Genomic DNA, 15,152 nt, shown 5'->3' with positions numbered 1-15,152 from the left:
AAATGTGATGGTAGGTCTGCTGACCAATCGAAGGGGAAAAAGTAAACAAAACCAAATACGACCCTTTGAACCCATTGCAGTTTTGTTTTCTTAAGTTCAGCCTTGGAATATAAGCAACAATTCTACTATAACTCCACATACTCTTCTTTTAGGGTCTTCCTCTTACCATGTACTTCCACCACTTCTAAAAAATCCTCTCTGCCAGTTAATAGTGAATGACGTTAATCAAAACACATCAGTCAAACACAGTTCCTCAACCCCCCCATTCTCAACCATTGCTGAATCACTTGAAGGTGTGAAGGAATTCACAGTGGCATTCACACAGGAGGACTGTCTTTAAACTCTCCAAAGAGAGAGAGGTGATTCTTAGCAAATAACAGATTTAATTTATCTGCATTGCTCTAAGAACTTATTTAGCAATTAATACAGATATCTAAAATTAAGCCAATACCTATCTGAATATTTGTGTCCTTCAGCCACCTTTACCCCAGAGAAGTTATCCAAGAATCTCATCTGTGAGAAGTCTAGTAAGCAGCGTTATCTTAGATTTCTGACACTGAAAAAAACAACTGTTTAAAATTTGAAAATACAATAAAGCTTTTTACAGGATTAAGCATTTTCTTTTAGACAGAGGTTCCTTTTTTTTTTGCTTTCTTTCTGACTTCAAGAAGGAATTCATGTGGGGATTTAGCTGGCATTTGTTCTACACATTAGGAAAAGAAAAATTAGACTGTTCCCTAAAGATAATCTTGAATTTCACTTATAATAACCTGGAGGTAGTCAACTGTGGAACAGTGCTTTTTCCTGCAGAACATGTAATTGAACGTACCTGTCACAGAATAATTTTCAACCTCTCCCGAGGGAAGAAGCATAGTGGGAATTTAATAGAACATTTAATATGAAATATAACCCAGTCCCTAAGACATTTGCTGTAGTACTTTTTTAATGAGAACATAATGTACTGAGGAGATAACAAAGTAATGGTTACCAACAACAACAAAGAAGTAATCAAGAAGTATCTAATTATCAAATTTATAAATATATTGTATGTGAAATGCAATGGCAAAGTAAAATGATAAAGGTCATATCAAGAAGTAAAGGAATACAAAAAGTTGGCTGACTGCATAAATAGTAAACAATCAGTTAACTAAAGACTGAATTTTTATTTATATGCCCTAGTACACGATTTGACTTTACAAAAAGTGATATTTATTCTTTCTTCCTACCTTTGAGAGCTTCACTTTGCAAATTTTTGGTGTTCTCTGAACAGCGTTCATGTGCTCAGCTTTAAGAAAAAGCCAGAACGAATCCTGTCATGAGGTTTCACACTGATATTGTTCATCAGCATGACTGGAAACTTTATAGCTACTTCAGCGTTTGAAACAACACAGTTACTGATTTAAATAGCTCTCATTCTCCATGCAGACTAGCACTAGAAAGGGAGTAGCACTACCACGTTTGACTTCTTTCCCCTACAGCTTTCTCCCATGTTCTGTCATGACCTCAAATATTTTTTTCCGCTCTCCTTCCACTTTCTTTAGTGAACCATCTCAAATCTTAATCCTCTTCATCCCCACTCTTTATCTTACACTTTTTCCTTTCACAAATTTCTCTTCAATATATAAAGTCCCTTTAACTTCTGCTGTTCTCAAGCAGTGGAACTATTAGGTGTGGGGTTTTTGTCTCAGATTCAGTTTTCTGGCACATAAAAATGGTGTAACTGAAAAGCTTTTTCAGGTGTGAGGACATGAATAACACCTCTCATAAGATACTCTGGGTTCTAGTAAATGATTTTAACATAGATGCTATTGGTGGTTCTGTTGTCTAAATTCACAACATTAGAATCATAGAATGGTTAGGGTTGGAAGGAACCTTAAAGATCATCTAGTTCCAAACCCCCTGCCATGGGCAGAGAAATCCTCCACTACACCAGGTTCCTCAAAGCCTCATCCAACCTGGCCTTGAACACTGCCAGGGATGAGGCATCCACAACTTCTCTGGGCAACCTGTTCCAGTGCCTCACCACCCTCAATGTAAAAAATTTCTTCCTTATATCTAATCGAAATCTCCCCTCTTTCAGTTTAAATCCATTACCCCTTGTCCTATCACTACACGCCCTTGTAAAAAGTCCCTCTCCAGCTTTCCTGTAGGCTCCCTTTAGGTACTGGAAAGCTGCTATAAGATCACCCCGAGCCTTCTCTTCTCCAGGCTGAACAGCCCCAACTCTCTCAGCCTGTCACAGAAGTTAATCTCAGATTATCCTTGTCATCTGTGGCTGATGTAATACAAGAAGTTACAAAAAACATTAGCGAAAAAAGTGAATATGTTCACATGAGGTTTCATTTCCTTACGAAATCATCTATATATACTGTCAATCCCAGTTACCTCATCAGTTCTCATCAAAATCTCATCTAATTCCACTGAATTTTCTTTCCTACAACTTTGTTAAAGGTCTTATCTTCCCAATTTTGCTCCCATGCTTAGCGGAAACTATTCATACAGCTCCCATGATTTCTTCCGAATCAGCACTCAGAAGTGGCCTCTTGTCCTCACTTCTCCACATGAGCTGCATGTGACATTACTATTTTGTCTATATTGAGTTACCTTTGTTACAATGATTTTTCCATTTCAAGTACTTTAATGTTTTGAGGCTTCCTCCGTTTTCCTACTGTTAGGTGCCTGTGGGGGAATCTACAATGACCTGACTTTATTCTCTTTTCTTTATACTTTCTCTGAATGATCTCACACAAAACACACAAATTTAATCATTATTTTTATAGTAAAAAACTGAAAGGTTGGCCAAGCTATCTGACATGACCTTACAGATACCTATTCATCAACTTTAGTTTAGTTGCAGACTAAATGTTACTCTATGTTGTAAAGATATCTTAATTTTTGCTACCAAAATAAAACCAGTATCCTAGTATGGATCATATGCTTGGAATCATATTGTAGACTAAGCCTGCATCTTGCAAGTGTTTTCTCACACAGCCTCTCGTTTTTGCTGCAATTAAACTTATATTTATGTTCTTGACACACAGCATCTCAAATCCCTGAACCCTTGTTTCAGAACACACTGGAAATACTATTTATATAATACATCACTCTGCCTCATTGCAGTCCTTCTCTGGCTTACCTTTCTTTATTGCATCAAGGAGTGGTCTCTTATTCTCACTTAGCCTGCAACTGCCAGTTCTTACTGAGAGGTAACCTTCTGATAGGTCTATAATACTATTCTTTTTGACACATACAACAGATTAGCATACAAGTCCCATAGTGATTGCACCCATGCTGTCCCTTCAATCTAGGATGAATTTTTCAGAAACATCTGTAAAGTAATCCCAGTGTTACCCATTGCATCCTCTCTCCAGTCATATCTAGTGAGACCACTTGCTACCATGATAATTTGTCTATTCAGGTGTTGTCACACCATTTCTTCCTGCCTCCCATGTTTGCATAGAATTTTGTTGTCCTTTGTTATGCCACTTAGAGCTGATATGGCAAGGACGGTCTTTTTGATCTGCATTTGTACGGTACCTAAAAGAACGGGCTCTCAAGTCTAAGCCTAGAGTGCCGGTGGCCTACACTATTGCTAAGAATCACCAATTCCATTTTCTAGCAGCAGAGAAACCAAAGATTTAGGAGTCTCAGCTCGCATTCCAGACTCCATAATGGAGTTGCTTTAATGACCAGTGAATTGCCTGTTCATTTTCCCCAGCTTTGGTCTCACTTTTCCCCTTCCCAGCAAACCCAATCTGATCATGCCGTTTCTCTTTGCCCAGAAAGGCCTGTCTTCTCAAGGAGGACAACCAAGTCTCTATTTCTTTATTTCCATGTACCAGTACGTGAAGTAGGATTCACTGGAGAACGGTATCAAGATCTGAGGCAAGAGAGGAAAAGCAAACTGATGAAGCCTTCAGCTGGACAGTTTTTCTCTGCACTTCCACCACCACTCTTTTTATTACATGATCAGTTGTAATCATTACAAAAAAAATTAGGTATTAAAAGTTCTCAAAGAGACCATGAATTGAAAAAAAAAAAGTTAAAAAAAAAGTTAATTCACTTAATGCATACATACACAGAAATGTTTGTTGTTTATCCCAAACATTAGGCAAGATGAGTCTGTTATCTGCCCCTTCTCATTCATTCTTACCAATAATAACTTGCACGTATCATACTCTTACACACTATGCAGGCTGGTGCTACTTACTCACTTTTTATACTAATTGTAGATAAATATTTATTTTTGCAAATTCAGTGTGTTTGAGGTCACCCTGCTTTTATTGCTTTAGCACAGCTCCTGCTGGTGCCAGGGAAAGAAAGTTTCCCAGAACCTAGTCAAGAAGTACTGGTACACCATGATTTAGTGCACAAGGTGACTGCTGCTGACGTTCAGATAGTGCATGAAAACAGGTAGACTGAACTTTCTCAGTATTCTGTTTCTATAAGCACACAAGAGTATAAACTGTGAAACACAAGTCCATGTAAGTATTTTGTTGGTAAGTAACAGGCTTGTATCCCCTCTTCTAGAATGGATGATGCTGAAGCTTGTTTCATTCTGAGCAGCCGCTATGAGGTGGACCGGACAGCAGCTGTAAGTTTTGAAGAAATAACTAAGAACGAATGTGCATGCTGTTTATACCATTACTGCCCTTATTCCCTATCAGGGACTGAGACTTACTCTGTGAACAGATTAAAATTAGCTGATTTACACAGAGATTTTTGTATGTAGGATGAACTTCTCTCAGTTAAGATAATGAAAAGTTTTCTATTGGATTCTATAAGGCCAGGATTTCACAAATTTATGAAATATGACCTAATGCCTCATTTCACATAATATATCTACTTCTGCTTTTTTAAAATATAAATTACATGTCCAACCTATCAAAGAAACTAGAATTCTATAGCACATTTTAGTTATATTTTCTTTAAAATGTAAGAATTTATACATTCTTACAGGACTTTACAAAATTTCAAAAAGTACTGTAAGAATATAGTACTTTCAAAACACAATTTTCATGCTGAATAAAGTAAATTTTTATGAATTCTCTCTTTTTTATGGAACTATGGCAGAATACCATATAAGCACTATCATGGTACCTTATAGATAATACATTGATACACGGTCATTAATCACTCCAAAGGGGAGTACTCTGTCAAAAAGCTTTATTCAAACTACTTGGGCTAATATCTATGCTTGCTCTAGATATCCAATTCAGAGTTCTACTTACTAAATCAGAAAAGAGGCATATATCAACTGACTGATATTTCCATTCAGAACTATTGAAGTATTGAAAGTTCACTACTAACAAAGTAAAGATTGACTTCAACTTTATAGTATCTGAGAGTATGTAACTGTTTTTCATATTGGCCAATTTTAAATGTGAAAAATGGCAGAAATCTTAAAATCAGTTACCATAGTTTTTTCCATCCTACTAGTTATTTGCAGTCAGGTAAGTTACTATCCACAAAGGAAGATTACTAATACAAGCGTCTACTCAGCATATCTGTGATAAAACAATAAAACTGTTTTACTATGAAATAGAACTCTTCAAACTAATGAAATTACCTACTGATCACAAATATCCAGGAAAAAGGTCCACTAAGGAAGGATTTATGAACACAACTTTAAATTTTTCACCATGAGCTCCATGTTAAATTATTGCATACTTGCCTCTATTCGGTTTGATCTTCAACTCCAAAGGAAGATCAGAATAAGTTTGAATATTCACAAAGTTAAATTAAGATGTTTACAAATTGCCTAACGAGATCAAACTAGTGTTTATAATTTGGTAATTATGTTTTAAGCTATCTCAATTAAAAAATATTGGTTTGCTGCTACATTAGAAGAAATAGCAATTATTTTTCCAAATATTGAACAGTAAAACATGGGAAATGAGAGCTTTGCATTACATATGTAGTATTTCTTAATATATTCTCTATCACTTGCTACAATTACTTCATCTGCCATCAAAACTTAATTGTTTCCATACCTACACATATGGCTCATCAGAGAAAGAAGAACAAAAAAAGCAATGTAGGCTGCAGCTGGCAAACGGAAAAGAATATTTCCTTGCCAGGCAAATGAGCCCTCAAAAGCAAATTTTATCAAAAAAAATTTACTTTTTCATAGACTATTAACATGCTGTAAAAAATATTTTATTCAAAGCTAAAGACCCTGTGCTGGACTTATCACTTGCAGAAAGCCACTGAAATCGCTAACAATAAATCTGTGCTCCTACTATAATACTGAAACTTACTGAACTAAGAGCTTTGAATTTGATTAATCAGCAATAGACTCCTGAAAACACACTAGTGGAAGCCACATGAATTGTCAGCGAGTAATGCTAGAGTAGTCAAGTAAGGCAAGCACTCAGAATGTAATGTTTGGAAGCGACAGAGGTGCTAGGATATTTAAGGATAAGAACAAAAAGCAGTTCTTGCAAATACCTGGGAAAATACCAGTAACTTCTATTAAACTGAAAAATATCAAAAAGCTGAACAGCCTTGCCTAAATTAGCAATGAAGTTCAGAATAAATCAGCTACAACATCCCATTGTGGTGTTGTTGCTCAGATTTCCTTTTCACAGGGAATGTAATTATTTATACTGCAAGTAGAAAATAGGACCTTTTCTTTTTTAAAATTTTCTTTTTTCTTTTACTGCCCCCTAGAGCTCTGAAATGAAATGGATTTAATTTCCTACACTGTTCCTGCTCTAGTCACTATTAAGAACTTCAGTAACGTAGTACATAAGGTTACAGTTTGTCACCGGACTCGAGGAAGTTCAGTTGTCATCCCAGTATCAATTTTTATAACTACAACTGATTTTTCACCCTGCTTGAGAAGCTGACAAACTGTTAGGAGAGCTTTGGATCCTCTCCTACGTCTGACAGCTGTCAAAATAAAAGTTAACAGATGCATTGAGGAGATTCCTGACCAGAACAGCTGTTGTTACTCATGTGATTTTTCAAAGTCCATGAGGATTTTTATCTCCTCAGCTACAGTTCTCAGCAGAGGATCTTCTCATTTGCCATGGATACCACTGGCTGTTCATTGCTTGCTATTTCATTAGTTACTAAGTTTTAGTGCCAAAGTCTGTGTTGCTTCTGATCCGCTGATCTCAACCAAAGCTCAGAAGAAAAGTACAGTAGTAACAGATGACATGCAGTTACTTCATAAAAATTGTCAGTTGCTTCCTTTTTCACTTGGAGGAGTAGGAATTTCAACAGTCAGACCAAGAATTTGTCAGCTTTCCAAAGTCTCTGGCAAGACAAAGCTCTGCCAGATTTTATTCTGTCAAATGCTATTTTGACATCTCAGACCAACATGTAAGCTGCTCATCTTCTACAGCAAGGAGGACAGACATCCGTTTCTCTTCTGAAGGATGCAACTTGTAAAGAGTTCAAATTGTACTTAAGTCTGGATGACAATCTTTTTTTTTTTTTTTTTTGATTGATGGGCATAGAATAGTAGTCTGTGCCACACCACAAAGTTAGCCAGTGACTTCAATGGGCTGCCTACATCAAATTGCTCCATGAAACTATGGTGCCTAAAAACAGTGCATCTGCTGTTTTAACCCAAGGAAGGGTGGGAAGAGAAGTATCTTCTGAATTATCCTATAGATAAATCATTAATAGGCTATATAAATATAAAGGTCACTTCTATTGCCGACAGCTTTGTTCTGATGCTTTCTGAAAATTCAGAGATGGTCGAGTTCAAGCTTGCACCTTTTTTTTCCCTTCTGTTAATCAAATTGTGTGACACTACCATACTGGTAATCTAAGTTACACTGCCTTAATAGCATCACAAGACAGATGCATTGCATGAGAAATATAACTAATTTATTGAGTCATGTGTGGCAAGAAAAAAAAATAAATTAACAGAACCATTTTAAAATATATATTAAATCAAGGTCTTGCTTTGAGTGCTGATGATTTAAATTCCTGATATGCCCACTTTAAAACTTACAGCTTTTGATACATGAACTTAAATATCACCTCTATATTAATCACCATTAATTATCATTGGTAATTTTCGATCACTGACTGCAATTCATTGCATGGAAAACACACAGAAAATAATATATTTTTTCCATCATCTCCTGAAGAATCATATATTTTATAATGTGAATAGAAGCATAATTTTATTTCAGTTTCTGCTGTTTGCAGTATATACACCGCCTTTTTACTTGGGAGAAATGTGAACATTTTTTAAAGTCGCTGCAATATAGTATAGAAATTGCTACACGTGTAAAACAGAGAGCCACCAATACTGTATGAAGAGACTGAATCTAAGAAGCCACTTGAAGTACCTATCTATCTTTTAATTTCTCCCTCCTGGAGTGCTTTTCCAGAGTGGAATTTGGGAGAGTAACTGAATGAAAAAAACATGCAAACCCAAATAACCAGCTTTTATAAACAAATACATGTATATACCAAGTGAAAAGCGAGAAAATGAAACAATAATGAAACATTATTATATTAAAAGTACATACACAGAGTCGATCTTATGAAGCTATATATAGGGCATTTAAGTATCCATTTTATATATATTACATATTTGTAGACTACTTCTTCAAAAAGAGTAAGCAAATGGAAAGCAATACATATTTCAGCGTTAAAACCGCAAATGTGCCAAATAATCATCAAGAGATCTTAATTTTAACAAGTCTTTTCCTTTCCTATGCAATTATCTAAAAATATTTTATGTTGAGTTTCATACTTTTAGTTTTACAACACTCACTTCTATAGGTCTAGGGGTTTTTTTTAATAAAATAGTGTCGTTTGAATCACTTTAATAAGCATTCTTCATTCTTGTTTTTAACAATTCCTGTACCTTCTGACAAAACCAGGCTTTTTAGACAAAATAATTAAAAAAAAATAATCAAAGAAAATACCTAACATTGAGAAGAAAAGAGGAAGAGTAAACAGTCTGAAATGTACAACCAAAATTGTATTTACTGGAACAGTTTTAGTTTATCACAGTAAATTTAATCTTAGCTTATGTATGTAATACACAAGAATTAAAAAAATAATTCACCTAAATTTCATTGAATATAAGCTATATTTCTATGCATGTGGCATTCAAGAAACAGCCTTTTCTCACCACTTTTGTGAGCCAATGGGGTCTATCAATGACTGCTACGGAAAGGAAGGGAGGAAACAGGTAATGTCAAACTCTGTGCAGTGAAGCCATACTATCGCTGCAAGTGACTCTGAATGTGTTTCCCTCACACCTTTTGCAAAAAAAGATTAGGTAATGTCTTCAACAATGCAGATTTTTCAAATCTGTCCCAAATCCACTCTCAAACCTCTTACTACTCCTATACTATATCTATATGACCATCCATCTATCCCATTACCCAGGCATTTTCTATTTCTAAGGTGCGTTGGCATTTCATTCCCTTAAATCAAAAGAGAAAAAAAAACCCTAAATGCAAAAAAACCCCAAACCCTAAGGAGGATAAGTTGCCATATGCTATAGAAAAAGTGAAGAAAAAGTGACTGCATACAAGGAAAGCTTACAGCAGGATACATCCAAATTCTGAAATCTCCTGAATGAGCACAGCAATCCTACATCTATGAAACCGAAAGAAAAATGTGAAAAAAAAAGTATTTTACCATCCGCAAAATGTCTTCCTCTTATGACTCCATTCTAGTATTTCTAATAGAAAAAGCACTTGCTTACATCTGAATTGACATTAAAATATTATGGTTTGAAAATGTCAATCATGCTCTGTTCCAGGCAGATTTTCCCTTGTGTTCATGAGTCTGAAAGCTTTTCTTATTGCTGATGCTGCAAACACAATGAATCATTCTTTATATTTTAAATTTTAATATCACTGATTTCATGACTAGGCAAGGTATTTCAACCCAAGTATTGCTTCCTACATGCAGCTCTCAAATACTCCCTTTTAGTTCTGAAATAAATACAAGTTGATGGCTGATACACTGAAATTGGCCATATTTCATGCAATTCAATATATGAATGTATTATCACATAGTTTACTTTTATGGGATAGCAGTGTTCATCCTGTGGTTAACTTACTCTTGAGATGTGGTAACAAGTACAAAAACTAATAGGCTAGGAAATCTATTGTAATCCTTTAGTCAGAAGCTTGCTAAATTCTGATGTCAGTTATGCAAATATTTTAGTTGCACAACAAAGTAGATCTGTTTTTGATTGAGTTGAAAATTTTTAGTTATTCACAATTTTAAACTCTTAATTCCTGATGTCCTCATTTCATGTTATATAAATTCTGAGTCTCTTTGGAAGGATATATCTAATACATCATTCTTGATTAATTAGACATGACTCATCATTACCATCTAAATTTTCACACAATTCTTCCACACCCAAACGCCACTCCTTCCAAATTATGGGATCCCCAACACTTGCAGAAAGATGAGAGGGACAAAATACCTTATTAATAAAAGATTTCTGGAAACAAACCCTCTGTTCTGTGTTCCAACAAATAGAATATATTATACTAAGATCATAGGATAATGGAGGTTGGAAGGAAGTTCAGGAGATCTCTAGTCTGACAAGGGTCAGTAATGAACACAGACCACATTGCTCGGGGCTTTGTCTAGGTTAGTGTGGAAAGTGTGCAGAGTAAAGACAGCACAGCCTTTCTGCACAACCTGTTCCCCTGCCTGTTTTCATGGGGAAAAGGTTTCTCCTTCTATCCAGCCTGAATCTCTCTTTTCAACTTACATACATTGTCTCTTGTCCTCCAACCAAGCATCACTCTGGAGAGCCTGACTGCATCTGCTCAATAACCATCCTGTAGGTACTGGAGATTGCTGTTCGGTCCCCCTGAAGCCATCTCTTCTGCAGGCTGAACAAGCTCCATTCCCTCACCCTCTCCTCACAGGGCCTCTGCTTCTGCCCCTGACCGTCTTGGTGGCCCTCTGCTGAAATCAGGCCAGCTTATACATGTCTTTGCTGTATTGATGGCCTGCAAACTGAATTCAGTGTCTAGATTGTCTAACCTGTCACAGTCTAACCTGTGCTGAGTAGAGCAGGACAATCACTGCCCTCTGCCCACTTGCTGTTCTGCGGGGAAAACAGCCCTGGGTGCCGTCAGCCTCCTTTACGGCCTCGGCACACTGCCAGCCCAGGCTCAGCTCACTCTCTGCCAGGACTCCCAGGTCTTTTCCAGCAGAGCTGCTGCCCAGTCAGTCAGCCCCCAGCCTGTGCCAGTGCAGGTGCTTACTCAGTCCCAGAGACAGGACTCCGCTTTTGTCCTTGTTGAATTTCAGGAGGTTCTCGTCAGTCCATTCCTCCATCTTATCTTGTTCATCTGAAGGGCAGTCCTGCCCTCAAGTGTTTCAACTGTTTCCTCCAGTTTGGTATAGTCTGCAAACCTGCTGAGTGTGCACTCTTTCACCTCCTGCAAGCTACGGGTAAAGGTGTTTTAACACAAGAGGTTTCAGTGCAGATCCCTGTGACACTCCACTTGTCCCAGGTCTCTGGGTAGGGTACGTGCCATTTAACACTGCCCTAAGACTCCAATCGCCTAACCAGCATTTTACCCATATAGTTTTCCACTCATCCAGACTGTGATGTCTGAAGATGAAAATGAGAATACTGCCTGAGACACAGCATTAATATGCCCAAAGGTATAGCACCCCAGATCATCCTTTTGTTTGAAGACAGATGAAACAATTACTTTTTCTGTCCTTCCTGGAGACCTCCCAGAGTCTCCACAACTTTTCAAAGATAAGGAAGCAACCATACAAGGACATTGGCCTGCTCTCTCTGCACCCGTCTGATCCTGTGGGATCCTATGGGTTGAGTTGTCTGGAGCAATCCCTGTCTAAAATCATCCTCTGCTGGTGGTTCTCCTCCTGCTTGAAGCCTGCCTCAAGGCAGAGGTCTGAGAGACCTTGTTGGTGAACACTGAGAGTACCTCAGCCTTGTCTGTGTCTGCAGAATTACTGGATTGTCTGTGTATTTGTATATATATTTATGAATTTAAATATATGTAATATACATAATACGTAATATTACTTATATGACATGTACATAAACACCCACACCAGCTGCTGTTATATAGTCTGAAAATAAGTTTTCTTTAATGAAGTCAGTCTGATAAGAGGTTATTTTTCTAATGTAACATGGTTATTTGTATTTCATTGTCATCACCTCATACTCTTTATTCTAGGATCATCAGACCATTTTAAGAGCATGGGCAGTTAAAGACTTTGCTCCGAATTGTCCTTTGTATGTCCAAATACTGAAACCTGAGAATAAATTCCACATCAAGTTTGCAGGTAAGCATAAGATTTCAGCCATTTGAAATACTTGTTTGTATTTGGCAGTTTGTTTCATAAACACACAAGCGTGAGAGAGATTTCCTAGGCATATTTACTGGTTAGAAGCAGATTAAGAGTGCAATACTGTAAAATAACATGGGCTGTATATATCCTACCAATAGTAAAATGTCATGTTTTACATTAAAGTCTTATTTATAAGCACTCAAGGATTATTACTCTTTAATGTGACATAATATACAGAGTAGAATTATTTGATATATAACACATTGTTACTCCTTAATAATAGATACGGGTAGGTTTCCAGCTTGCTATATCCATGTTACTAACGGGAATATGAGAAGATTTGCTCAGAAAAGGCTGAATTTTATCCAACAAACAATTGAAAAAAAAAATCTTCCCATTGGGCTGTTTTTTTCTAAGTGTTATCAAAACCATTATTTTAATTACTTTCAAATATTTTGCAAAGAGACATATCATTTAATTCTATATCCAGTAAAATGACTTAGAAACTATGACAAAATGCAAAATGATGTTAAGAAATCCAAACAAATCCTCTCTTATAAGAAGAGATTAACAGCTTTAATTTGACAAACTGCTTCTGTGCACTATGTAGGTAAATCTCTCTTTCTCTGTCTATATATAAAGACGCACATACATATGTATGTACATACAGACATATATATTTTTATAATGAACTCATTTTGCCTGTCTTTGGAAAAATATCTCTGTGCAGTAGAAGCAAAGCTTTCCTTTTCAACTGTGATTTTGAAAATTCAATTTTCTTGAAGGATATTGTAAGGAAGAAAAGATTGCTGATTCTGCAAAATTAAAAAAAACGCTATGGAAAATATTAGTCCCTTCCATCATCCCAGAATGTGATGAAAACGTAAATTCCAGTGCAGAACAATTTTGGAGCAAGATTTAAAGCTATAATTTTAAAAGCTACTGCATTTACCTCTAGGTTGGAAAGAAGGAAAAAAACATCAATAGCAGTTCTGAAGCTATAAAAGTGTAATCTCAAACTATGAGATAGCACAGCAGGGAATAAGACTTACGCTGTGACAAGAATGATGGTGCTTTTTCATTTCCCCCTTAAAATCACAAAGCACAAACATAATCTCTTCTCCCTAGCCGTGGCCACTTTTCTTTATCGCTAGCTGTTTTAATTTGTTGTTCCTAATTGTATTTTTAAGAGTGTTTCATTATTCTTAACAGCTTGGCTCTGTAGGAGCTTATATATAACTATACTTGCAAAACAGAGACTGTTCTAAGTCTTGGATTGAGAATTCAGACCATATTTTTTTTAAAAAAAGCAAACAACAATAAAAACCCCAAACCTCTTGGTACTATTTGCTTCAACTGAGCTTAACCAATCTGGTATTTTGCTGCCTTCATTTATGTTCTCTAGTTCTTGAGGAGACTTTATATATTCTGTGCCTCATTAGCCCTCTCTAACATTAATTATAGTAGTAGTGTATTTTAAGTCTAAATATTTATATAGCACCTCACATCCCAAAATAATTTCACATGGATCATAGGGGTCACTGCATCCATTTCCACACACTCTCTGCACAACAGTAAAAGCAGAGAATTACAAGCCTTCCTTCAAGATGAATTTAATCTTACCCATATAAAGCACAGGAAATTTTTAGTGCAGTTTTAAATTCATCAAAGTTACACATATGATATAAACATCACCACTGGATTCTTACCGGCTACAAATGGTTAGGCTGCTGATAGACTCATCAGAACAACAGTTGTTTGCATACATTTTCCTAAGATGACTCTCCTTTGGTTATTAATCTCATCCAGCTCTTCTTCATTCTGAAATACGTACCCAGTGGGGGAAGCAGACAATAGCCCTCTCGAGCGCTTATGAACAAAATTTGTCATAACCATATGGAACATTTTTCTAAGTGCTTTTCCTGTTATGATTCAGGACTGCTTTATTACTGCCTTAATGCAAAAGCTTCTTTTACAATTGATATTACTTTAAAAAATAACTCCATTCTTCTAGAGGTTTTCCCAACAATATTGTGCATTTTATGAACCTGAAATACTCAATAATACTACTACTTTTTTTTTTTTTAAACACACAGGTTTAGAGACTATAACTGTCAAAAAGAAAGTTTTTGAATTTATAAAAAAATGCAACCAAGGAGTTCCAGAAGGTCCTACTAACAAAAGTTTAACTTTTAAATACTTTGCAGATTTATAACACACTAAAAGTCCAGTTTCTCAGCAGCTTATATTAAATTGACGAGTCATCCTAGACTGCATGAGGCAGTCCTGAAATTTAGACCTGACTTCATTTTCCCTTAGAATAGCATCCCAGAGACTTTCTGTCTTAGGCTTCAGAAACAGTATTTAGGACAAGTAATTGCTATAGTTTATTCTCATCTGGTAGATAAGACTTTTAAATTTTCCTCTCTTTAATGAGAGTACAAGAACTTATTCTTGTCAACACAGCAAAAGAATGGAGGCACTTTGCACAGGGTAATATGGCCTGTGAGAAAGGCATGTTTCCTGTATTTTCACCTAATGCCAGACACATGCCCTTGCATCCTGCATTCTCTGTTATTTTTTACAGTGAAGTTTAACTACTTTGTTTAAAATGGTAACTTACGCTTATATTAATACAGTGGAAATATTTCTCTGTGCTTGAATATGATTCTTCAGTGGAATCTGAAAAGCACAGGGCATAAGTGTTTGTCCCGGCAAACTCCTTTGCAAGTTCCAAGTGTGAACACTCTAAACACGCAGCCGCTCTAACGTGACAGTTATCAGATGGGCAGGGAAACACTGTATCATCATTTTTAACTGCCTTATGTCTTGAGCTGATATGTTTTGATCGCTCCCTATTAATTTCC

General features: G+C 36.3%; 1 protein-coding gene across 6 annotated transcripts in view; it reads left to right on the top strand.

Annotated features, from left to right (window-relative positions):
• The window catches only part of KCNT2 (potassium sodium-activated channel subfamily T member 2), a 145,607-nt gene that overhangs the window by 81,494 nt on the left and 48,961 nt on the right, over positions 1-15,152 (top strand). For all 6 annotated transcript variants that reach the window (XM_086617174.1, XM_086617173.1, XM_086617171.1 and 3 more), the window contains 2 exons: positions 4,531-4,594; positions 12,171-12,279. In XM_086617174.1, the coding sequence (XP_086473300.1) occupies positions 4,531-4,594; positions 12,171-12,279 (173 nt within the window). The remainder of the gene's footprint in view (positions 1-4,530; positions 4,595-12,170; positions 12,280-15,152) is intronic.

The sequence above is a fragment of the Tauraco erythrolophus genome, chromosome 10, assembly GCF_009769465.1.
Source record: "Tauraco erythrolophus isolate bTauEry1 chromosome 10, bTauEry1.pri, whole genome shotgun sequence".
Lineage (NCBI taxonomy): Eukaryota > Metazoa > Chordata > Aves > Musophagiformes > Musophagidae > Tauraco > Tauraco erythrolophus.
Note: the sequence above shows the minus strand (reverse complement) of the source record. Positions and strands in the feature narration are given on the sequence as shown.